Source organism: Microtus pennsylvanicus, chromosome 3, assembly GCF_037038515.1.
Source record: "Microtus pennsylvanicus isolate mMicPen1 chromosome 3, mMicPen1.hap1, whole genome shotgun sequence".
NCBI lineage: Eukaryota > Metazoa > Chordata > Mammalia > Rodentia > Cricetidae > Microtus > Microtus pennsylvanicus.
Window position 1 is genome coordinate 137742873 of NC_134581.1, and position 24381 is coordinate 137767253.

At 40.2% G+C, this 24381-nt stretch overlaps 2 protein-coding genes across 5 annotated transcripts in view; one reads left to right on the plus strand and one right to left on the minus strand.

The window, feature by feature from the left end:
* Invs (inversin) overlaps positions 1 to 4428 on the minus strand; it is a 145824-nt gene extending 141396 nt beyond the window's left edge. For 3 of the 4 annotated variants that reach the window (XM_075967241.1, XM_075967237.1, XM_075967239.1), the window contains exons 1-2: positions 4255 to 4428; positions 988 to 1112 (exon numbers count right to left, since the gene is read on the minus strand). In XM_075967241.1, the coding sequence (XP_075823356.1) occupies positions 988 to 1093 (106 nt within the window). In that variant the 5' untranslated portion in view covers positions 1094 to 1112; positions 4255 to 4428. Of the gene's footprint in view, positions 1 to 987; positions 1113 to 4034 lie in introns of all 4 variants that reach the window. The other variant, XM_075967238.1, reaches the window with a different exon arrangement.
* Positions 4429 to 4647: 219 nt separating this feature from the next.
* Positions 4648 to 24381, plus strand: part of Erp44 (endoplasmic reticulum protein 44) — a 90578-nt gene continuing 70844 nt past the window's right edge. The window contains exon 1 of the mRNA XM_075967247.1: positions 4648 to 4845. Within this exon, the coding sequence (XP_075823362.1) occupies positions 4789 to 4845 (57 nt within the window). The 5' untranslated portion in view covers positions 4648 to 4788. The remainder of the gene's footprint in view (positions 4846 to 24381) is intronic.

Sequence of the window (24381 nt, forward strand, 5' to 3'; positions counted from 1 at the left end):
AAATGACAGAGAAGCATGCTGAATGATCTTAAATCCATCAAAAGTTATTTATAAACTTAATACTTTGAGTTAGTAAAGTATTAAGCTTATATTTAATACTTTATATTGTATAGTATATTTCTGAAGTAATTTTCAACTATTCCTAATCCATATTCTGAACTTTCAGGGCTTATGTTCTTTCTGGTACAAGAACTGGAATAAAATATAACTACTAATATATTTTCATTAAAATTTTATTTTTTGTTTTTTGAGACAGGGTTTCTCTGGGTAGCTGTAGCTCTGTCTGTCCTAGAACTTACTCCATAGACCAGGCTGACCTCAAACTGACAGAGATCTGCCTGCCTCTGCCTCCTGAGTGCTGCAATCAAAGGCAAGCGTCACCACCGCCCAGTTCTTTAAAATGTTTAAGCACATTGTAAATTTACATAATCAACAAACTACCTTAGGGGTTTTTATCAGTTTGCTTTTCTTTGGTATTTGTGTATGTAACCATGTGTGTGTAGATGTCAGAAGTCAGCAGTGACTGGGTGTCATCTTCAGCTGCTCTTACCTTCTTCTTTGGGAAAAAATACATTTATGTATTCATTTTGAGTGCATGTGTATATATATGCATGCGTATGGGTGTGTATGTCATAATGCCCACGTGGCAGTCAGAAGAAAACCTACATGAGTTGGTTCTCTCTTTTCCCCAGTGGGTCTCAGGGATCAGACTCAGGTTGTCAGGCTTGGCAGCAAGTGCCAAGCTTGCTGAGCTATGTCTCAAGGCACTGAACCTTGAGCTCTTCAGTTCAGCCACGCTGAGCAGTCAGTGAGCTCTAAGGATGCTCCTGGCTGCCTCACATCAGCACTGGGGTTACAGATGTACCACATCACTGGCTTTTGCATGGGATCTCAACTCAGGTCCTCATGCTTGTGTGGCAGACACTTTACTGAATGAACCATCTCCCCCATCTATTTCGGAGTCTAAGTTTACAGGGGACTGCTTACCAACAATGAGTCTCTGAAGGGCACCCTTATCTCCGTTAACTGCAGCGGCATGAACCTGCAATGCTAATGAGGGTCCAGCAGAGAGCACATTCTCTGAACCGTTCATAGCTTTCTCCACGAGTAACCTGAAAGAGCGGTTGAGACAATGAGTACAAGCAGAAAACACTTCTACCACCTGCCTTATCAGTGCCAAGTAGGTCGCTCGTAAACATGACTGATTATAGATATTTAACTAGGACCTAACTACTTTCCGACTTCTACAGCTGCAATGATAAGGCAAATTAGGGCATCTGTACTATTTGCTTAACTGTAGAATGAGAGAATTTTTCTCAAGAAATGAGAAGACATTTACATCAAGGGCAGAGCTTCCAAGTCGTACCTATTTCTAAGATTAATAGAGGCAATGTGATTCCACACAGTTCTTATTGAGATCAGACTGTGCCTTGCTTTAAGTTACTCCATATTGGGTACAATAATGGTTTTTCTGCCTGTGCCTTGCCCCAAGAGGCTCCACTTAGTAAAAGCTTTTTAAGTCTGTTCTGAGGGTAGAAGATGACTGTGCTCCCAGGTAAAGTAAACATCAGCTCCTGCCAGCACCACCCATTCAGCACGGAGTGGTAAATGACTGTGCAGAGTCATGAGGGATCAGTCATGAGGGTGCCATCCTCTAAACTTTCCAAGGTGAACTGAGACCATGGAAGCATTTGGGCATATACTACTTAGGAGACCAGCCCCAAGGACTTATTGGACAAGCCAAACCAAGGATGGGTTGTAACTTCCTCATCTGGACTGTACAAAGTGGAAGATGTAGCAATGCAATGGCAATGACCTCCACCAACCTATCTTCTGAGACCGAGTGTGTGCATCAAGGACTGACAGGCTCAACTCTCCCTGAGGCTTCAGCTGATGACGTAGCCTACTTGACTGCAATCTGCCCATCCACCTGCTTTCCTGTCCGAACCCGAACCCACTGTTCTTGTTCTAATTTGGTTTCGCTCCCTTGTCTCTGCAGCTGACAAGATCTTTCCCCTCCACCCTATCTTGTGGCATGATGTGAAGAGCAGCAGCTGGCTCTCCGTGGCTGGTTCAGGGTTGTTACTTATCAAGACAGACTCTACTCCAATCTTTTATCAGCCTTCTTCTGGAAGCTTTTACACGCTACCATAGCTGAACTTGTATTCATCCTGTAGATCATATATACGCGCATTTATAGTGTGCTGTTTAATATGAGAGTTAAAATTAGTAACTGAGATTGGAATAAAATAATCTGCAGTTGCTTTGGCCAGATTACCAAAGCAGGTGGGATTACCTGGCAAAGGGCTACCATTGAAACTGCTCTATCTTGTGAATCCGTTGTCAGTCCCTAAAACCTCACACTGTAGAAAGACACAAACATGCTTGCCTATGTTTCTGGCATAGCAGTTTCACAACTGACAAGGATTACTGAATTGTTTTAAGTTAGAAAATATTTAAATTATGGTAAAGGTTAGCTTTTCTCTTCTTTAATTTGCTGACACTGTGAGTTAACATGCTGGCAGAAAATAAGGAGGAGAATGTTGAGAGGCTTCTGTGTTGTCTGAGCATTTCTGTCAGGTTAGAACAAAGAATGCCTTACACAGGACTGTATCAAAAGTCACGTGAGAGAAGCTGCAAAACAAGGACTGAGGTAAAACATAGTAGGAAGCTACAGTTAAGTGCCTGGTCCAGCTGTGTGTCCTCAGGCTGCCTCGGCTCTACATACTTCAGTAAACATGAGAAATGAGAAGGGCTGACGATGTTCCTTCATTTAACAAGTGAGGTGCCAAGTATTCCGGGCATCATTCTGAATTCTGAAACATCATTTTGGATCGAAAGTGAACTTAGGTGTGCCAGACCACAAAAAAAAAAACCCAAAACCAGAAACCTTATTTGAATACTTTCAAAACTGTAAAAATAGTGATATCTATCTCTATAAATAGTCTATGGGCTTACCCATAATTCTAGCAGTTGGCACAGTAATAGGTAGGTATACAACTGGTGCTAAATGAATGTTCTGAATGAAGTGTCACAGGGTGAGTACTAAGTCCAAAGGGTAAGTCAGGGCAAATTTTAACTTCACAGAGTAATGACGTTTTCTTTTCCTATTTTGGCCACTCTTTCTTTACATTTTCAAACAGGGTCTCAAAATTTAGAGATCAGGTTGGCTGGGAACTTATTAAGTAGCCTATGCTGGCTTTAAACTCCTGCTCTTTCTGCCTCAGCCTCCCAAGTTCTGGGAATACAGACATCTACCACCATAACCAATCCTTCTGTTTCTATGAGTTTCTCATGTATCTAAAGTTGAGCTCTGTAGAAAGAGATGAGTGGTACATTGCTAGACCACTACATTAGCAAGTGGTGGATTTAGAGTCTTGGCTCCACTATACTTTAATTTTGAAACCCTGGGAAAGCCATTCCTCTAGGGTTCTTTTTAACAGAAATGTTATTTTCCTTGTTGCTTCCCCTCCAATAAATAATTTTTATAGGTAGATATCAAAGCCACTTTGTTAGTGTTATAAAGTGTAAATGCATCATCATCATTAAATCATTATAAAATAAGCCTGTGCAATAAACACTCTAATTATTATCTAATTATGCTGAAATAGTGGTGCTGAGCTCACACACAAAGAAAAGGCGATTCTGGTTAGGATGAAAGGGTTGGTGACTGTGCCAGACAACAGTGGTGTCAAATGTCTGACGTGGTGAGAGTTGAGTCGGGACTCCAGAAAGAGAAAGGGTAAGGCCATCTCAGGCAGCAGGAAAGCTGAAGCAAAGACTGGGCGTAGGGAGAAGCACAAATGCAGAGTGCCTTCTGAGTGCCAGGTAGTGAGCATGTGGCTCGTTTCCCACGCACACAGACCCGGCTAGGTGTTCATAGAAGATTCTAGAAAGCTACCAGACACAAGGTTAAAATCCTCTGCTACTTGGTTAATTTGTAAAGATGCTGTAAAGAAGCGGTCACTGTTAGGCACTGCGCTTTTCAGTTTACAACATGCTTTTCCCGCCCCGTCTCTCTTCCTTTCACGGACCCTCAGAAGTCACCCTGGAGAAGTCATGACTGCAGCCCCAGGGATGGTTCTCCTTATATAACGGAGGAAGTACGGCAGAAAGAAGAGGTAGCAGCTTCGAGGCCAGGGATAGAGGCTCAGGCCACACCTCAGACCAGGCGGGCCAAGAATCTGAAGCAGTGGCCGGGGCGGTGCTCGCCAGCCTGCCCGAGCCGTCCGTGCCAGACAGCTTCCTACTCACCCCTGCCTCTAGGACTGGCGCCCCGGGATGGCACCAGGAGGCACGACCCGCACAGGGCAGCCCCTCCTGCCAAGTCAGGTCCCTGCCCTCGCAGGGACAGACCCCAGAACACCAGAGCCCGGGAGCTCTGAAAAACCAGCCCGAGGCGCTCAGCCGAAGAGCCCTCTGGGAATTGTAGTTCCCGTTCCCCGAGGCGCAGAAGTACGCGGGCCCCTTCCAATCCCGAAGAGCCCCGCGCGCAGATGGTTTGACCGTCCCGGGCTCAGTGCCTACTGGGAAGGAGAGTTCCAGCTCTCAGATGACGTGGTCAATGAGAGCAGTATGGGACTACATTTCCCGAAGTGCTGAGGTGGGCAGGACCCGGAAGTGAGGGCGTGAGAGGCCTCTCTGGAAGTTGTCCCGGGTGTTCGCCGCTGGAGCTCCGGGTCGAGAGGACGAGGTGCCGCTGCCGCCGGCTCCCGGAGCCCAGCCCTTTCTTAGTCCGGTCCAGTCCCAGCCGCCACCTCCTGACCCACCGCGGACCCCACCGTTACCATGAATCCTGCAGTCTTCCTGTCTTTACCCGACCTCAGATGCTCCTTGCTGCTTCTGGTGAGTGTATGTAGGGATGACAAACCTTCCGACTGCGTCCCTGACCGCCTCCCGCCCTCCGCAAGGGGGAACGGTGCTGCCCCTGCTTGCCTCGACCCTCCTCCGCTGGTGAGGCGTACACCCCCTGGAGCTGCCTTCACTTTGGCCCGTTCTTTTGACTTACTGGGCCCGGGGTCTAGGAGGCCTGCGGAACCCCAGTCAAGGGATTGGGACCTCCAAATGGGAGAATTCGCCTTAAGGGAGTGATACGTGGGAGGTCACAGCCGAGGCCCCCCTGGAGTACGCTTCAGTTTTGTGGACGGTGAGGACCTGCTTGGGGCACCAGAATCCAAAGGGACCGAGGGGACATCTAATGTTTTCTCCCACACTGGGTAGGGTGTGAACCAGACAGGTCCTGGGGTCCTGTGATTCTCTGGATCCTCAAAACAGGCTGGCAAAGCCCTCTGTTGTGGCTTCTTGTGATTGGTTGGAAACCCGGAACTGGAGACTGGTTTGGTGTCTACTGGGAGAATAGGAATTTGAAAAGATGGAGGGTGTGATTATCTGACAGGTTCTTCTAGGGCCTCCCCTAAACCCTGTTGCAGCCTATCTCCCCTCCCCGACTGAAGCATGTGTCTTTGACAGTGCTCTCGACTTGAGAATAACCAGCTCTCCTGCATGCATATGGGATTAGTACTTCCCAGCCTGACTGGCATCATCCCATCTTCGAAAAAAAATCTTTCCCCAGTGTCTCTTCCTTCGAAGTGTATCTTGAGTGTGACACTGAAGTGGCCAAATTGAGACAGAAGTGGAAGTCTAACTCCGTATGGGAAAGCGAGAGGAGTGTGTTTGGGCTGTTATGACTCAGTAGTTGAAAATACTTGAATTGTGGTAGATTCTTAGAAAGCTAAATTTAAGGTGAACACCATTGAACAGAAATTACTTTCTTCACAGCTTAGGAATAATAATTCACTTGCAAGAAGCTATATAGTTGGTTACAGGCAAGGCTGAATCTAGAAATAGATCTCTTAATTTGTAGTGTGTATTCCGCCGTATCTCATAAGAAGTTTAACGTTTGTGCTTGAAATGCTTTTCATTTTCATGATGACTTGAAAGCCATTTTTAAAAGCTATATACAATACTTCATTCTTTTCAAAATAAAATAGCATAAGCTAAATGAAATGAAGATACTGCTGAAGAATATAAAGTTTTGTATAAACAAGGCAATATTAAATGATAGAATGCCTTGTTAGCACTTTAGTATAGAGCAGTAAATTCTTTATAGACGAACATTCTTCTTCTCTTTTTCCCCCTCCCTCCCTCCTTCCCTCCCTCCCTCCCTCCCTCCCTCCCTCTGTGTGTGTGTGTGTAGCTTTATTATGCATTGTGGCACCTTCTAGAACTCTCACAATGATGCTATTAGAGGCCATATGCTTCTTAAGGACACTAATTACTAATCGTTTTCTTATAAAGAGTTGTTTGTTAGAAATTATTTTTAGGTGACTGAAAAGTTCAATGGTCAAAAATCTATAAAGACATTGAAAAGTTGAAACATTGAGTAGGAAAATGATGTCAATCGAGCCAAGTTTAAGAATGAGAACATTTATTTTGAAATAACTCATGCCTTTTTTTCTAGAGAATCTATCAATCATGTTAAATCTAAACGATGGTTTCTTCTCAAATAAAGCCTATATTTCACTAAACTCTAGTTATAAATACATTGTGTATTTATTTATCTTCCTAAGCAAAGGTAGAAGAGAGGACTGGAAACATAGAGAACTCCCGTAAAGATTAATGGGTTGGAAAACAAAGCCTCCGAAAAGTTTTCATAAACTAGAAGTACAAGTCAAACTAGATTCAACTTGAACACAGTGTTTGCTTACTTCGTTCTAATAATCTAATACTAGTTTAGCAGATATTCATAAAACATATGTCTAATCTCAACAGTGAGTAGTAGCTTGTCTGACTGCTAATGCAGACATAATGATGAAACCTGCTTACTCAGTCTCCCACCTGTCTAATGAAATTCTCTGAGTCCCTTCAGGCTTCAGCCTGATGGCTCTTACAGACAGACATAGACAACTCTTAGTTGAGGTCATCATTTTTCCCTTACGTGCTTGGACACCATATATTCTTTTACTGCAATAAGAGGAACTCTGGATCTCACTCTTAAAGAGTAGCTACTAATACCTTCTTAAATTTGTAAGGATTGTACAGTAGAAGCTGAAATGGTAACACTGAATTTCAGGAGGCAAGTGACTCTCTTTTCCCTGATCACAGAAGTATTCTAGAATACATTACTCCATGTGATAAGAGGCTTTCTGCATGGGTCACTAACCACTGATACTCGGTGTGATAACTCTTCCCTTATGTGCTAATTGACCTTTTCTGCTCTGTGTCTGAGATAAGTTGATTGAGAATCAACATAGTTCTTTTCTGCTTAACTGTTTCTTAGTCGTGTTCCCTGTACTGATTTGTGCAAGTTTTTAAAATGTGAGCTAAGGGAGAGATGGCCGAATCAGAATTAATGTGTGTCAGATAGCCTAAGTAAGCTCTGTGCTTTAGAGATTTTTAACCCTTTTTTCTGGTTGTTTTACCGAAGGTGTCTTCTCACTAATCTCTTGATCATTACGTTCAGAGATCTAGTCCTTACTAGCTTAGACAGTTCTGTGCTTGTATAAGGTAATACTTCTGCTGTTGTTGCTCTTGGCTTGTTTATTTTCTGTAAGTATAGGAAGCCAAGAAAATATTTCCTACTTAGGAAACTATCTAATCAGAGTGCTAAGTAGATACCTTTATATATCTGCTGAATATATTTTTAAGATTGTTTTTATTGTTTTTATTGAGCTATACATTTTTCTCTACTCCCCGCCCTTCAGTCATTATATCATTAATGCCAACAATTAATGTTTAATCTTCAAAAAAAAAAGTAATACTGGAAGCATGTAATTAGATCCGCAATAGGTGGGTTACTTACCCTTTTTACATAGCTTGTCCCATGCCCATGGCTTACCCTGCAGTGCTGCTCTTTACAACCACCTGGCGCAGTTTTAATAAAATGCAGTTCCGTGGTGTGCTGGGTTCCGTTCCCAGCCCCACAACAAGCAGACAAATAAACAAAAACACAGTTCCCTGGGCCATACAGGGCACAGACATTAATTTAATCCCCCCCAACACTATTATCACATCTATAAATTTATTCATATGTTACTTGGTGTTTGAATATTCTTTATTGTGTCTGTTTTTAAAAGCTGATTGATCAAATCGGAGCCATATAAATTCCATGTGTGCTAGTTGGTTTGTCTCCTATAACTTTTAGGTGCCTGGAGTTGAACCCAGAACCCTGAGCACTGTAAGCACACACTGTGTTTAAAGTCTGTAGCTTAGTTGCTCATCTCATTTTTTTCTTTCTTGGTAATTTCTTTAGGAACTGTGCTGTAGAGCATCTCAACCTCCTGTTATCATTGATTGTAGCTTCTTGATGTGGTGTTTGTGTTTCTCTGTTCATGTATTTACTCGTAGAAATCTGTAATTCAAGTTTTGTGGTTTTTCAACCACCAGCTCAATATGCATTGCTAACTTTGCTTATTTATCTTTCAAGTTAAGTTTTTGAAAGCTTATTATTTACTTCATATTTGTATGAAATTTATGATCTTCTTGGTTTTTCGAGACAGGGTTTCTCTGTAGCTTTGGAGACTGTCCTGGAACTAACTCTGTAGACTAGGATGACCTCGAACTAACAGAGATCTGCCTGCCTCTGCCTCCCGAGTGCTGGGATTAAAGGCGTGCGCCACCACCACCCAACTAGAAAATTATGGTTTTTTAAAGCCAATCATATTGTGTTAAGATAATTCTAATTTCTCCGTCTGTTTCTTCTGCTCTTACCTAATGTAAGAAGACTTAGAATTGTTTTTTACTTTTATGGTCATTTCTTTTTTAAAATCAATGTAAGTTACTGACTTTGTCGGTTTGTATGTTTTTATAGTTTGATTAAATTATATTTATTCATACTTTTTCACCTTAAAATTATAAAAGATACCTTTAAAGTTTTATATTAAAGGTGTTGAGATGGAACTATTCTACATTTGTGTGTGTGTGTGTGTGAGAGAGAGAGAGACAGACAGACAGACAGACAGACAGAGTGCATGTGTGTGTGCAATCAGAAGGCCAGAAAATGACTTCACACATTGTCCCTCTATGACGTCTACCTTGATCTTTGAGACAGGGCCTCTCATTTGTTGGAACTCCTTTAAATTCGAGTTTAAGGAATTTCAATTTAGTTAATTCTTTGACAGTTTCATATATGCGTATAGTGTGTTCTAGTCATTTCCACATGTGATCCATTTTCATCTCCTGTCCCTTTTCTGCTGAAACCCGTCTTCCCAAGAACTTTCCTTTCAACTTCGTGCCAGAGAGAGAGAGAGAGAGAGAGAGAGAGAGAGAGAGAGAGAGAGAGAGAGAATATGCCTGTGTGTGAGTATGTGACTCACTGAGTTTACTTAGAGTTGCTTTCATGACCGTGGGTGGGAAGATTATTTACTGGGGCATAGGCTACTTTTACATGGGTACACCACTGATAAAATGACACCCCCTTCTCCAGCAGTCATTAAGTGCCAGTGGTCTCTCATGTGTCTCTCTCCCATCCATGAAGAAATGCTGAGAAATCCTGTCTTGTGTAGGTCATCACAACTGTAGTTAGTTCATGAGGGTGGCAACCGTGTTATGTCCATCAGACATCTTTTTATGGTATACCACCTTACTCTTTAGCTCCTACATCTTCCCACTCCTTCTTCCACAATGTTCCCTGAGCTTTGGAGGGGATAATATAGACATTACATTTAGACATTTAGACTGACTAGTCCACTATCACCTGGGGTTGGCACTTTGACTGGTTATGAGCATTAACTGCTGCCCTCAGCTTTAAGATTTTTTTTTTTTATATTTGAACTCGCTCATTAGGCTAGGCTAACTGGCTAGGGAGCCTATGACCGGATTCCAGCCTCTGGCTCTTGACGAGGTTTATCATGCCAACACCTGATTTTTTTTTTTTTATGGTGGTTCTGGGGATTGAACTTCGGTCCTCAGCTCTTGTGTTCTACTCTGTAGTGTTGTCAGTTTACTAATGTTTCCATTTTCCCCTGTTGTTGCAGACAATTCTGCAGACATTAGCTAATGCATATACAGTATTGACAGTGTACCTTTAAGATAGATTCCTGTAAGTGAAGTGAAGTTGCAGTGGTCAAAAGGAAATAGATAGTACTTGGAACTTTGTACATGGAACTAGTACCGTGGGGTTTTGCCATTTTGTGGTCTTGCCAGCGATGTAAGAGGATTTCTCTGTAGTCTTCCCAGAGTAGAATTGGGTATTCCCCATTGTAGTATCTCATTTAATTTGTTTTTTTAAAACATGTGCTTGAAGTTTTTCTCATTGTGTACAGATGATTTGCGTATCTTTCTGTGTGACTTCCTGATTGTACAGGCACACACACACACACACACACACGCGCGCGCGCTCATACACATGCATGCGAGTGCATGTGCACACAGACACAGACTCAACTCTTAAATCCTTATTTGAGCATGTGGTGTACTTAGGGATAAAAGGTACTGATACACTTCTGAAAAAAAAAATCAGTCTTAATTCAGTAGTATGTCTGATGGGCTAATATTTGTAAAAGCCCAGAGGAGATGTTCATTGCAACAGTTACAGAAAACTTTAAAGTATATGACAAGATATTGAATATTTTTCTAGTACCTCAGTCTTTAGATGTGCTATGATTTATTTACTTCATTCTGCCAAGATACTTAGGTTATTGGCTATTTTGATTACAGAGTTTTAAAATATACAAAAGATATACACTGAAAGATACTATGCTAAATATATTTCATAGCTATATTTCATGGGTCATATAAATATGTCATCTTAATAGAGAAAAAATCTAATTTGAATGTATAATTCTTTGGTTATAAACCAAGTTGAGTCTTTTACACACACACACACACACACACACACACACACACACACACACACTTCCATGTTTTATGTGTAACTGGGGGCCAGAGGATAACCTCACTTGTCATTTCTCAGTCATCTACTTCTCTTTTTTTGACAGGGTAATCTTGCTTGTCTGAAACTTGCCAAGTCTGCTAGGCTGGCCTGCCAGGGAACACAGGATCTTTTGTCTCCACCCTCCCAGCACTGGGATTGCTGTCATGGACCATTTCTTTGTGGTCTGGGATTCACTCGGGCGCTCACGTATCACTTACTAGATATGTTCCTACCCTGAAGCTTTTCATAGTCGTTGAACATTTCTGTTTCTCTCTGTTTCTTCATGTTATATATCCTCTTTTCAAACACTTGATAACTCTTCCAGTGATTTAGAGTAAATGTTCTTGCCCGCTTTGAAGAATAGTTGAAGGTGTTTGTTAATTTTTTGTTTGTTTATTGATGTCTATTCAAGAGTATGAAGACTGGGTGTCAGGCCATCTACAAGTCCCAATTCTTTATTTACTGAACACTATAACCTTGGATAGATAATTTAAATAAAAATTTAAGCCTATAAGATAAACAGATTAGATTTCATAATTCTATAACTTTTTCTGTGTTGAATCTTGCTTTCATAAAGGGTAGCCTTCTAACTTCCCCAAACTGTAAACATTTGGTTTATACTTTCTTAAAAAATTTGCTAACTTTATAGCAAGTTGTAGGACTGTAGCACTCACCTCATTCTCTTATAAAGAAAAACATGCATGGTCACAGCTTTTCCAGCATGGACTCTCTCCCTGCAGTTTCATCTTACTAAGGAGGTGTTTGAAAACAGTTTAACTCTCCCCAGCATCTATTCTTGTTAGTCTGCCTTTGATTCTGGAGAGGAAAGCTGTCTTCATCCCAGGCTGAAGGGACGTTGTCTACAACATTAGCCTTGTTTATCTCTTCTGTCACTTGGGTGCCTGTTTGCCATTTGCTATGAAAGAGGTAAAGATGATTAAGATACATCCCATACTTCCAGAAACCTGCACTTCACTTAGAGAAAGAAGCTGCATATAAATAATTAGAATCCCAGAAGCAAAGAGAGGTGCCTAAGGTGATTGGTAGACAGGTCATAATAGACCTTGCTGCTCAGAAGGGTGGTAAGAATTGAGTGGTTTCACACAGGACTGCTGAACCAGAGTCTGCACTGTAACAGTGCGCGTGAGTTGCTTAAATGTATGTTGAAGTTTGAGGGACACAGCTATAAACATCAAGAAGAAATTATCTTTCAGTGGAAAATCTCCAGCTCACTGGAGAAAGATGAATTTGAGTATTAACTTGAAGAGGGAAATGCATGAGGTAGTTTTTAGTCTTGAGAGGAATGAGGAAAAGGGGTTGTGACTTTTAATAGCATACTGAGTCTTGTATATGAATTGAATACCTGTGTGTGTTTTATTGTTGTTTTAGAATTCTCACTTTTTTTGTTGACATAGCTGAATGTCAGAATTGATCCAAAAGAAACTAGCAAATCATTTGGCCAGCTTCCATTAACTATTAATTTGGAAAAAATGTTAAAAATCATGGTCTTTAGTGGATTCTAATGAGCATTCAGGTGGCTTCATTCAAGAAGGAATAGGAAAGCATGCTACCTTGGAGTCTTGTGTAATGTCCTGGATCTTAGTCTTAGATTTCCTTGTAAGGTCTGAGAAAAATTCTAACTGCTTGGCAACTCCTTGTTTATATTCTAGCAGAGAGCTCTACAATTTTTCTAGCCCAGTGATTTTATCATGTAGAATTAATTGCACATTATACTTACTGTCAATTTTAAATGTTTAAGATAAGACTATAATAGAGAAGAACATTGAAAAAGACCTAGGAAGCTTCCTAAGAAAATCAGTTTAGTAGTATTTGAACTCATTAAACTATACTTCATGGTAGAGTGCCAGTGACTGTTCCATTTCTTCTTAAGATGATCCTATTGTGGAACAGTACTTCTGATAATTGAATTTAACTGATTTTAGGAAAATGTCTTTAGAAATTCCCATGTGACTCTAGCATTAGTGCCTTACTTCACCTGATGGGAAGATGTGACTGAGAGTGGGCCGTGTGCAGGGCAGTGGCTGAAACTATAGTTCTCAAGTTGTGCTGTACATAAACATTCACTAAAATTAAATAAACGTGTACTCCACAGTCATCGTAGCTACATTTAAGACAAATGGCTATTATACTGAACAGTGCATGTTCTGGAACATTCCCTTAACACATGGACTCCCGACTACACGATATGAATATATTGTTTTTGAGCCAGACTGAAAGGTAAGGAATGAGGAAAATGACTCAAACAGTATCCCTAATGGGTGGAAATTATTAAGGCTTCTCTTTTCAAGGGGCAGTGATAAACTGCAACATAGGTTTGGATTTTGTTTGTTAGGAACCTAGGGTGGTGCCAAAAATAAAAGCATTTGAAAATGAGAATTTGAGTCCTAATATTAGTTCTTCTCATAGTTACAAAGTCACTGTCCTTAAGGCCTTGTCGTAAGTAATGAATAGGATTGAGTAGGCTCTGAAATTCACTCTGTAGATCAGACTGGCCTCAAACCCAGAGAGATCCATTTGCCTCTGCCTCCAGAGTGCTGGAATTAAAGGCATCTACCACCATACCTAGCTAGGAGTTAGTCTTCTAATTTGACAAATCTCGATAAATGTATTTGTTTTCCTGCTTACTTAAAATGGCTGGAAATTTTATGAGGTCATAAAGGTAAACTAGTGCGTTTTACAAAGCAACTTTCTAATTAAAGCAAAGCAAACTGCTGCAAAGGGTCAATAAAATATGAAGTAGTGATGCAGTATAGATCATAAATGTGTCTGTAAATAACCGATTTCATATTTCAGCCTGTTTAGCTGTTTTGCTGTATTTTAAATTTTAAGGAAAATGCAACCTTTAAAAACAAATCACTAATGCAGCATTGAAATCTTATTTCTTTGCCTAAAGAACAGATTAAAGTGCAACATAAGTGTTGTGACTTACCTTCGAGAGAAGAGATTGGGCATTTTGAGATCCTCTGAGTTTTATTACTGGAGTTCTGGTCTGAGTATAGCAAGATGTAAGCTAGCTGGTGACAAATTCATGACCCTGTCATGACTCTCATGCATTTTCAGAATTGAGAATAAAGAAATACTTGCTATTATTAAAGTGATTTCTTTGAAAAAAAGGTGCTCAGATTGACTAATATTTTAACCTTTCTAGGTAACAAGAATTCTATTATCATTTATCTGTGTGGATGAATATGTGTGTACGTTTGCATGTGAGTACATGTGATCGTGTGTGTGCATTTGTGTGTATGTAGGCAGAGGTCAATGTTGGGTATCTTCCTCAATCGCTGTCTTCTTTATTTTTAGAAAGGGTCTTTCACTGAATCTTGAGCCCATTGATTTGGCTAGACTAGCTGGAGAGCAAGCCTAGAGATGCTGCTGTTTTCTTCCTCAGCCCTGTGTCAGCACCCAGCTTTTACAGGACAGGGCATTTCAGGTCTTCGTATTTGTGCAGTATACTTTACTGACAGAGCTATGTCAGAATGGCCCAGTTTCCCATAGAGAGGGTTTTGACCTGCTTACACTGAGCAGAAGTATAGCAGTATTGTGAATGAGCTTTCAGAGACTCTCAATTTCTTTAGACCTGTAGACTACAACATTTATAATGTGTTACTCCCATCTGAGATATTTATTTGTGCTTGCAGTCTGGTTTTAGGATACCTTCCAGAAACAATTTGAAATATTTTTCTCTAAATGACAGCTTAAAAGTTTACTTCTATGAACTTAAAGATACGGATTTGAGAATAGCATATACTTACTTCAAGAGTCAGAGAATTAATCTCATATCTTTTCCTTTGTCTTTTTTTCTTTTTCTTTTTTAGACAGTGTCTTATATAACCTCAAACTTAGGATCTACCTGCGTCTGTGTGGCCTAACGGGCATGTGCTACCTCACCTGGCACTGGGCCCATAACATGACTCACAGCTTAACCACTTGTGTTTCCTGTATACTCCATAGTTTCTGACCCATAAGAGGTGGTGTGTATGTTTCTATTATCATTTCATGAAACAGAGTGCTTAAGAATTGACCTATTTTTTATTTCTACTCTTTAAGTACAATATCTTATTACAGATTGACTTAAATACTTTTCTATGGCTGTGGTAAAATACCATGACAACGGCAATTTACAGAATAGAAGAGTTTATTGGGGACTTGGGATTTCAGAGAGTTAAAGTACATGGCCTTATTTATTTTTTTTTTTTTTTTGATTTTCGAGACAGGGTTTCTCCGTAGCTTTTGGTTCCTGTCCTGGAACTAGCTCTTGTAGACCAGGCTGGCCTCGAACTCACAGAGATCCACCTGCCTCTGCCTCCCGAGTGCTGGGATTAAAGGCGTGCGCCACTACCGCCCGGCCCAGTACATGGCCTTATTGCAGGGGGCAGGCAAGCATGGCTCTCAAGTGCTGCTAGAGCTCAGTCTTGATCTACAAGCAGGAGGCCCTGGGAATGGTAGGAGCTTTTGAAACTTCCAAGACTACCTACAGTGACACCTCCTCTAACACAGCCACATCTCCTAATCCTTCCCGAATAGCTCCACCAACTGAGACCAGGCATTCATTTCTATGAGCCTGTGGGGGCCATCTCATTCAAAACACCACAAATAAAGTATTCTTGAATACTCAAAGAATGGCAGGAATAGAAAAGATAGAGCTCCCAGGCAGGGGTCAAAAATGTATTGGGGGCTTCTGAGTGTGAAATAATTGGGAAGGTACTCAGTTGTTTGGATTTCTTTCTGGGAGCCTCTTTGTAGTCCAGAACCTTAACCAGTGCTTAGGCCCTTCATGTGGGAGTGTCCCAGGAACATTCAGGAAACACCTAGGCAGCCCTGTTGTCAAACAAAGATTGTAAGGTATCAGTTGTTAGAAGATTATATATGTATTAAAAAAAAAACATTTGGCAAATGTTTGCTTACTGTGTGTGTTTGCCAGTGTTTTCCATTCTGTGCTGACCTGACTCAGGTAAAAGTTCCTAACTGGGTTGTTGGTAAAATTTATTTCCTCAATTTGCTTCTTCTGGGCGTAGGATTCCCAGTCAAATAGCAGTGTCCTGGTAGTCTCAATTAAAGCTATTCTGTGGGCATAACAGGAAACTGTCAGCTTGAAATATGAAAACATGGTGATAGTAATTGAAGATGTTAAATAAAAGATTTTCTGATGTTTTAACTTGTGATAGCAGTCCACTTTGACAGCACAGAGCAGCACAGTGAAGAGAAAGAAAGCCTTCACCACCCACTGCACACATTAGACTATCCCTTCCAGTTGTTTTGTGTGTATTTGAATGTAGCTTAAATAATTATTTTCCTGTTTAGAAAAATCAAAAGCTGGATTTCTTTTTAGTCCTGGTATAAAGAGGCAGATTACTGATTTGTGGAAATAGAGAAAGAAAAGCGTTGCATGGCTCTATTCCCAAGGAAATGTGAACAAATTTCTACTTTCCCCAGATAAGGAACCAATTAGAGACGAATAAGGACACCATTAACGTCCATCTTGGTGAACTAATGAGTTTTAGGTGATTACATGCAGGTGTGTAAGTAAGGAGTTACAGGAGCAGAAATAACTTGAAGACTCCATCAGCACACAAGTCCAGCCTGGCATGAGTGGCACCCACCAGAGCAGTCTTTCTGCTGGTGGAGTCTCTAGGTAGCTGTCTGCTCTGAGAGCGGCTCTCCGCAGAGCTTACTACTTCTAAAACTTAGGGAGAGTGGGTTTTAGGAATATTGGAAGCTTTGGAGTTAGTTGTTTGCTGACTGAGTTTTAAGGAGCTTCCCTTATAAGGTGGTAGGTCATCTTGTTTTAGAACATCCTGAGTCAGCCAGGCAGTGGTGGTCCATGCCTTTAATCCTAGCACTTGGGAGGCAAAAGCAGGTGGATCTCTATGTGTTCAAGGCCAGCCTGGTCTACAAGGAACTCAGGACCGTGAGGGGTGCACCCACACACTGAGATAATGGGGATGTTCTATCGGGAACTCACTAAGGCCAGCTGGCCTGGGTCTGAAAAAGCATGGGATAAATCCGGACTAGCTGAACATAGCGGACAATGAGGACTACCGAGAACTCAAGAACAATCGCAGTGGGTTTTTGATCGTACTGCACGTACTGGCTTTGGGGGAGCCTAGGCAGTTTGGATGCTCACCTTATGAGACCTGGATAGAGGTGGGCGGTCCTTGGACTTCCCACAGGTCAGGGAACCCTGATTGCTCTTCGAGCAGATGAGGGAGGGGGACTTGATCGGGGGAGGGGGAGGGAAATGGGAGGCGGTGGCGGGGAGGAAGCAGAAATCCTTAATAAATAAATAAATTTTAAAAAAAGTCAAAGATAAAATCTGGGCAAAAAAAAAAAAGAATTAATTCTAGAGCCGGGTGGTGGTGGCGCACACCTTTAATCCCAGCACTCGGGAGGCAGAGGCAGGTGGATCTCTGTGAGTTCGAGACCAGCCTGGTCTACAAGAGCTAGTTCCAGGACAGGCTCCAAAACCACAGAGAAACCCTGTCTCGAAAAAAAAAACAAAAAAAAAAAAAAAGAATTAATTCTAGGACAGGTTCCAAAGCTACAGAGAAATGCTGTCTTGTAAAACCAAAAAAAAAGTAAAGAAAAAAAAATCCTGAGTCATAGGAAGCTTCGCACCAAGATGGAATGTTTTATCTCTGAGGATCTGAGGAAATTGCTATAGGACAAAAAGATACCTATGTGCATATAGGTAATCTTCCCCTACTCTTTGAAAAGGGCTGCTAATTTACCTACCTAGTTCTGTTATTGATTATTTCCGAGCCTCCAATTTCTCAGCTGATAGAAGGGGGCAGGAACTCATCTGTAAAGTCCTAGTACACAGTGAGATATGAATATGCCTGTAACCGTGCTGGGAACTCTTCTGACTTCTGCCACACAGCAGATACTCAGTAAATACTGTTAAGATGAGGGAGTCAGGAAGTCAATGTCTGTCTAGTTTCATTAAAATTATGTGCATTGAATTAATAAGCTCCCACGACTAGTTTTCAGTGCCTGTGGTCTTCTGATCCTAGTCACAGTAGTAACAAAAGCTAGCTCTGTCATTACACCACCGATTGTCATTGTGTTAACAAAAGATAACTTAGAATGTGGTCCTCAGTATGTACATCAGCCAAGCTCTATCTTTTAGCTTTATCTAACTAGTATTGTATTTAAATTTGTTGTATATTTATGAAAATAGTATATAAAGATAGGTGTGGCTTATTTTTTGAAGAGTTCACTGGTTTTAGAATTATTAGAAATATAGGGTATTTTATCCATGTTCTATTATAAATTTAGACAAATTATATAGCTTATTTAAGTCTTGAATAAAAGCATTCAGTAATATTTTTATTTTTAAATATATGCTAGACACTACTAAACTGTATTTTCTTATTTATAAAACAGTCATAATACAATCCCTACTTCAGCTTCAGTGTTATTGTAATGAAGTAAAGAGATACTATGTATGCTGTAAACTGTAAAAATAAGTTACTGGGGCCTGTGAGATAACTTGGCAGGTATAAGCCCTTAGCATGCAAACGTGATTACCTGAATCTGATCCCTGAAACCTAGGTAAAGGAAGAAGGAGAAACCAATCTACACAGCTATCTTCTGACCTCTACATGTATCCTGGTCTCACCCCTCCCCTTTTCTTTCTTGTTTCTCATGTACACATTCTAGCTTTCTCTCTTTAATAACAATAAATGACTTTTAGAAGTTATTACTGCAGTAAAACATTTGTGCATGTTTCAGATATGTTTCGTTCCTTGTAGATGGGGAGTACTCATTTGTTTCCCAGCTGCCCAGACTCAAATAATCACAAAGAACTATATTAATCACAACACTGTTTGACCAGTGACTCAGGTGTATTCCTAGCTAGCTCTTACATCTTAAATTAACCCATTTCTATTAATCTGTATCACCATGAGGCTGTGGTCTACTGGTAAAGTTCTGGCATCTATCTCCTTCAGCCTGCTTTCTCTCTTATCTCTGTTGGGATTTCCCACCTGGCTTTGCTTTGCTAAGCCATGGGCTGAAACAGCTTTATTCATTAACCAATAAAAGCAACACATATACAGAAGGACATCCCACATCGATTTCTGGCTTTTTTACCTGAATGCTTACTTTGTCAAAAACCTGTATTTAAGGGAGAGTTGATGAATTGCGGTAGTTCTAGGGTCTGGATGCCACAGTGACTGATAATACTAGGTGCAGTGACGCTAGAAGTTGGAACCCACTTCTCTTGTGACTCTCCCTTAGCTGTCTGGTAGATGCCATGTCATTTTCCTTCTCCTGAGCATTGGTTTTCTAGTTTAAAATTGGGCATAATTATTTTGCATGGCTGTGATGTCATCATATTATATAAAATTCTTTGTATCCTATCTACATATGAGAAGTGCTTACTTTGTAAGGTAAAGGGTAGGGAGAGGAAGCCATTGTGAAACCCAGAAATACTCTTGGAGTGGCTGGTTCTTGTGCTGATCAACCCTCTGTGGGTCTGCATTCTTTGACCCTCTGAAATAGCCGAGTGGATGAGTCATTTTTTTTAAAGTCTGATTCTAAATTATAGTGATTTCATAAAGCAGTTATCAACTTGACTCTTTCCTCTGGTTCTTAGGACATAGTTTTATCAAAATAGTGAAAAATATAATTATAATTGATAGAACAGAAAATATAACTTGATATACAGTCCTTTTAATACAAAAGCAGGTAAATCCCTGTAAGTGGTGCAAATGAGAGTGGGAGACACTTTCCTCTCTGCATGTGTGTGAAAGGTATCATTAACTGCACACAGGATAACTTCGTCTGTTACTTGAGCATTTGGAATCTTTCAGAGGTCTTTCTGCTGTCGTTGACATAAGGTGTGTGGAAAATGATAATGCTTAAGAGACGTGTCATCTCTAGTTGAATTTGGTAAAGGAAGAGAAGATTATTACTTCCAGCTTGTCACCGAAAAGATGAAAAAACTATTTGAGTGTGGAAGATTCTAAATAGCTGCTTTGCAGTTTCATTTGCTCTTGTGAGATTGACTTACAGATGTCGCGTCCACCCTCGACCAGCAAGGAAAACGCAACACTCAGAGCTCTTCTTGCAGCAGTTTCCAAGACTTTATTCACAGCAATCTATCTCTTTCTCTCTCTCCCCGGGCATACCTCTCCCAGCCCTTAAGTAGGCATGGGCTGCCAACCCCGAACTGCCAGGTGGGCACTGCCCATAGGTTCACGCATATGCAGGTAGCTGATAATCATTGCGTGATCATAGCATAGGTCAGGCCTTAGCCATCTCAGGAGTTGATTGTACATCTCCATCAGGTGTGACTCCACGCAGCTCGCTACATACAGACATGCTCGTTACCCTTAAGTATTGCGTCTGGTGGGATATCAACTTATTTATTCAGAAGCATGTACTCTACTGCTTTTAGTAAAATTTGGCCATTAAGCAAATTTGTTTATAGGTTCAATGAAAACTGGTATAAAACTGAATGTGGTGGTCTTTGTTTATAATCCCATCAGAAAGAATTTTGATGCAGGAAGATGGGATGTTCAAGGTTAGCCTTGAATTATAAACAAACAACAAAGAAAAATCCTGGTACATAGTGGTGCATTCTAAAATTTTTACTAGTTAGGGAAAAAGAAAGGACCCACATTTAGGAGATGGAAGAAAGACATAAGGATATCATGTGGACACTGCCTCGAAACTTTATGCATATAACCATTGCTTCACTGATTAGAGTAACTGATTTTTTTCTTTATTGGTTCTTTGTGGTTTTTTGGGGGGGGTACTTTTATCTTGTGTATGAAAGATAGTCAAACACAATTTCCTGACTTTCCTTGTTAGCTGGTAGAAAGCCTTTCACCTTCAGTCAGCAGTAGGAGGAGTCTTAATTTCTGTCAGCTCATTTCCCATTGACTGTGGCAAGGCACACACTAGTGAAACTGAAGTAGGCTGGTGACTGCACAGTAATCCACTGCCCTAAAATATTCACGTTTTCCTTTGAGCTCTGGTCACTTAGATTTGAAACATTTTTCTGACTCATTGTAGGAGGCAGAAATCTCTATCAAGGTTTCAAGTATTTACTTACTACATTCAGTTTCTAGTATTTTTTTCCCCTTAACAATACATTGTAGCGATTTTTCCAGGTTACATTGAGAACTACTTATTTATTTATGACAGTCTTGAGCTAGGACAGTGGTTCTCAACCTGTGGGTCGTGACCCTTTCACAGGGTCTCATGTCAGATACCCTGCATATCAGATCTTTACATTATGATTCATAACAGTAGCAAAATTACAGTTATGAAATAGTAACAAAATAATTTTATGGTTGAGGTCACCGTACCATGAGGGACTGTAGTAAAGGGTCACAACATTAGGAATGTTGAGAACCACTGAGCTAGAGGCTCACTCTGTCACCCAGGATATCATGGAACTATTTGGCCCAAACAGTCCTCTTGTTTCAGCTTCCTAATGTGTTAGAATCACAGGTGTGAGCCTTCACACACAGCATCGTTTTTATTATAATAATTCACATCATACATAAATCATAATCTGCCCACACATTAAAGAGTGCTTATGTTTCCCTAGCTATGAAGTTGGTATATCGTTTTGCCAACGGTGTATCTTTTTATATTCTTTGGCACTTCTAAAATTGTTTTGTTGTTTGCCTTTGTTTCCTACATTTCTTAACATTGGTTGAATTTATTGTAGATATTTCCCTCCTTTTTTGTCCATTTCAAGTGGGTGTTTCCTCTGTAAGGTAAAGCTTGTCAAACTGTGGAGCCATTGTGAAACCCAGAAATCCCCTTGGGGTGCCTGGTTCTTATGCTCATCAGCCCTTTGTGAGTCTGCATCCTTTTACCCTCTGAAATAGGTGGGTTGATGAGGCCTTTCATTTTTAAAAGTCTGATTCTAAAATATAGTTTTATTAATATTGTTTTTAATATGTTCTTAACTTTGTATACTAAATTTATACTGCAATACCTTACACATTTTCTATTTGTAGTTTGATTTTATTTTTTTTTAGTTTGACTATAAATTATGCCATTTTTGATGAGTAGCAAATTTACTTCATTTCCCATATTTAAACCTGTAATTCTTTCCTTTGTTTCACTGTCTACTGATTCCACAGTTGTTGAATGAATATTAAATAATGGTAAGGAAAACCACCACAACATAAAATACAAGGATGAAGTCAGGCAAGAGGGACCATGCATGTTTAAGTCCCTGTCATTCACAAACTTAACTGACAACTTGAATCCTTCTGAGTTTTATTTCATGTGTTGATTAAACAAGGGAGTACACGAAGTGCTTAATAATGTTTGAACTTCATTCTGATATCTCAAAACTGCCCATTGAATAAATATCTTGTTTGGGACTTCCATATAGCAGGGGACAAGCATTCCAAATATCAAGTGGTGATTAAGATCTGGTAACAGTTTAGTTTCAGCCAAGAAACAGTGGATTGAAGAATAAATTCTGTGTAACAAAGCCAAAACTTTGCTAAGAGAGTATGTGTTAAATTAAACAATTTAGAAAATTTACATTCAGTAATCAAATGTTTTTAAAAATAATCTATACTTAAATTACAAAAATAGATACTGAATTATTGTTCATTCCTGAGTATGAATTCTCATAAGAATCTTAATTGCATTTATAATTGTTTTATACAATTAGTTGAGGTTATGATTAAACCACAGTTTAGCCATCTGGTGATTTGATGCAGCCTTTGAGTGGAGCGCCAGGAGGCAGGAGTTTTTGCTGTTGGCTCTGGCTCTCATCATGTAACCACTGGGCATGCACTTCTTTGCCTTTTCTTTGTCCACAGATATCTATGGCTGCTTTGCACCTTAATATTCTGAGATTTATTGGAGTTGCTGAGATACCCATCTCAGTGGAATTTGTTTCCCAAGAAACATTAAGATCATGCTCATCCCTAGACTAAATACTATTTCACAAAGAATCATTTTCACATGTTGGAAAAATATGCAAGCATCAGCAGATATATCCTGGCCAAGGTGAGGGAAAATTTGGAAAACATAGAAAGTTTGCCTGTGAAAATTTAGTAATGAAATTTGAGTTGCCATTTCACATCAGAGACTTTTGATTTTTTTTTTTAAGGCGATTTAGAATAAGAAAAACACATTAGAGGGACTGGAGAGATAGATAGCTCAGCAGTTAAGAACACTGACTGCTCTTGCAGAGAACCCAGTTGATTCCAGCATCCATACAGTGGCTCACAACTGCCTGTAACTCCTATTCTGGGGGATTTATGACCTCTTCTGATCTTTACAGGGTCCTGGCACACATGTGGAGAACAGACATACATGTAGGTAACACATTGGTACAGTAAAAATTAAAAAGAAAGAAAAACACTTTACACAGCAATCTGATATATAAACACAACTAAAAGTTTCTCAGAAATACTTTAATGTTACTATGTTCTCTGGCAGTGATATTTCCTTTTTGTTACTTTTGAGTGTAACTCCAGGGGATTAGTTTCATAATAATTAATGTGTTCACATGTTAATTTAAAAAGTAGTACTAAAAAACATTATCCACTTTGTTTTAGTCAAGGTTTTCCATTGCCATGACAAAGCACCATGAATATAAACAGCCTGGGGAGGAAAGGGTTTTTCTCTGTTTGCCACTCTCAGGTCACACTCCTTCACTGAGCGAAGTCAGGAGAGGAACTTGAGGCAGGAGCAGAGGCTGTGGAGAGAAGTACTACTTACTAGCCTGCTCCCTGTGGCTTGCTCAGTCTGTTTTCTTATAGAACGCAGGACCACCAGCACAGGGATGACACCACATAGTGAGCTGGACTCTTCCACATCAATATCAACTAAGAAAATGCAGCACATTTTCTGCATTTTCTGGTGAGGACATTTCTCTGTTGAGGGTCCCTCTTCTCAAATGGCTTTAGTTTGTATCAGCCCTCATGTACTTCTGTCAGGAGTGTTTATCGGGAGCTACTGTGGGCCATGATGCAATTACAGCTTATGGCAGTTGATAATCCAGATGTCAACCCACCATATAAATTATTCTCAGATGGAGGAACCCTGCTAGGTGGGGCTTGCAGGGCCACTGACTCTGGAAACTGTTGCTTTTATCTGTAATTTCACTTGTGCAATAACAGCTATGATATCTCCTCATTACCAGGCATCATGTACTATGTATATGTAGTCTCATGATTTATTTCAGTCTTATGGGCACATATATCTGTGGGTGGTCAGGAAGATGACTTTTCATTTAGTTTTATAATTTTGATTTATAAAAATATACTAGGACATGCTTCATACCTAGATCGATTTGTCCCGTGATGGTTGTACACACTTAAAAGCCTGCTTTATTTCTTTTGACCACTAACTGCACACAATTAGCTCATTTTCCCCTCAAAGCAAGTTCAAACTAGACTAAAGACTTTTTGTGAGAAAATCATAAGTTTAAACCCTTACAGCTATGCACAAGATCAGGTGTCCAACCAAGGTTGCTACACAAAGCATGCCATATGTGT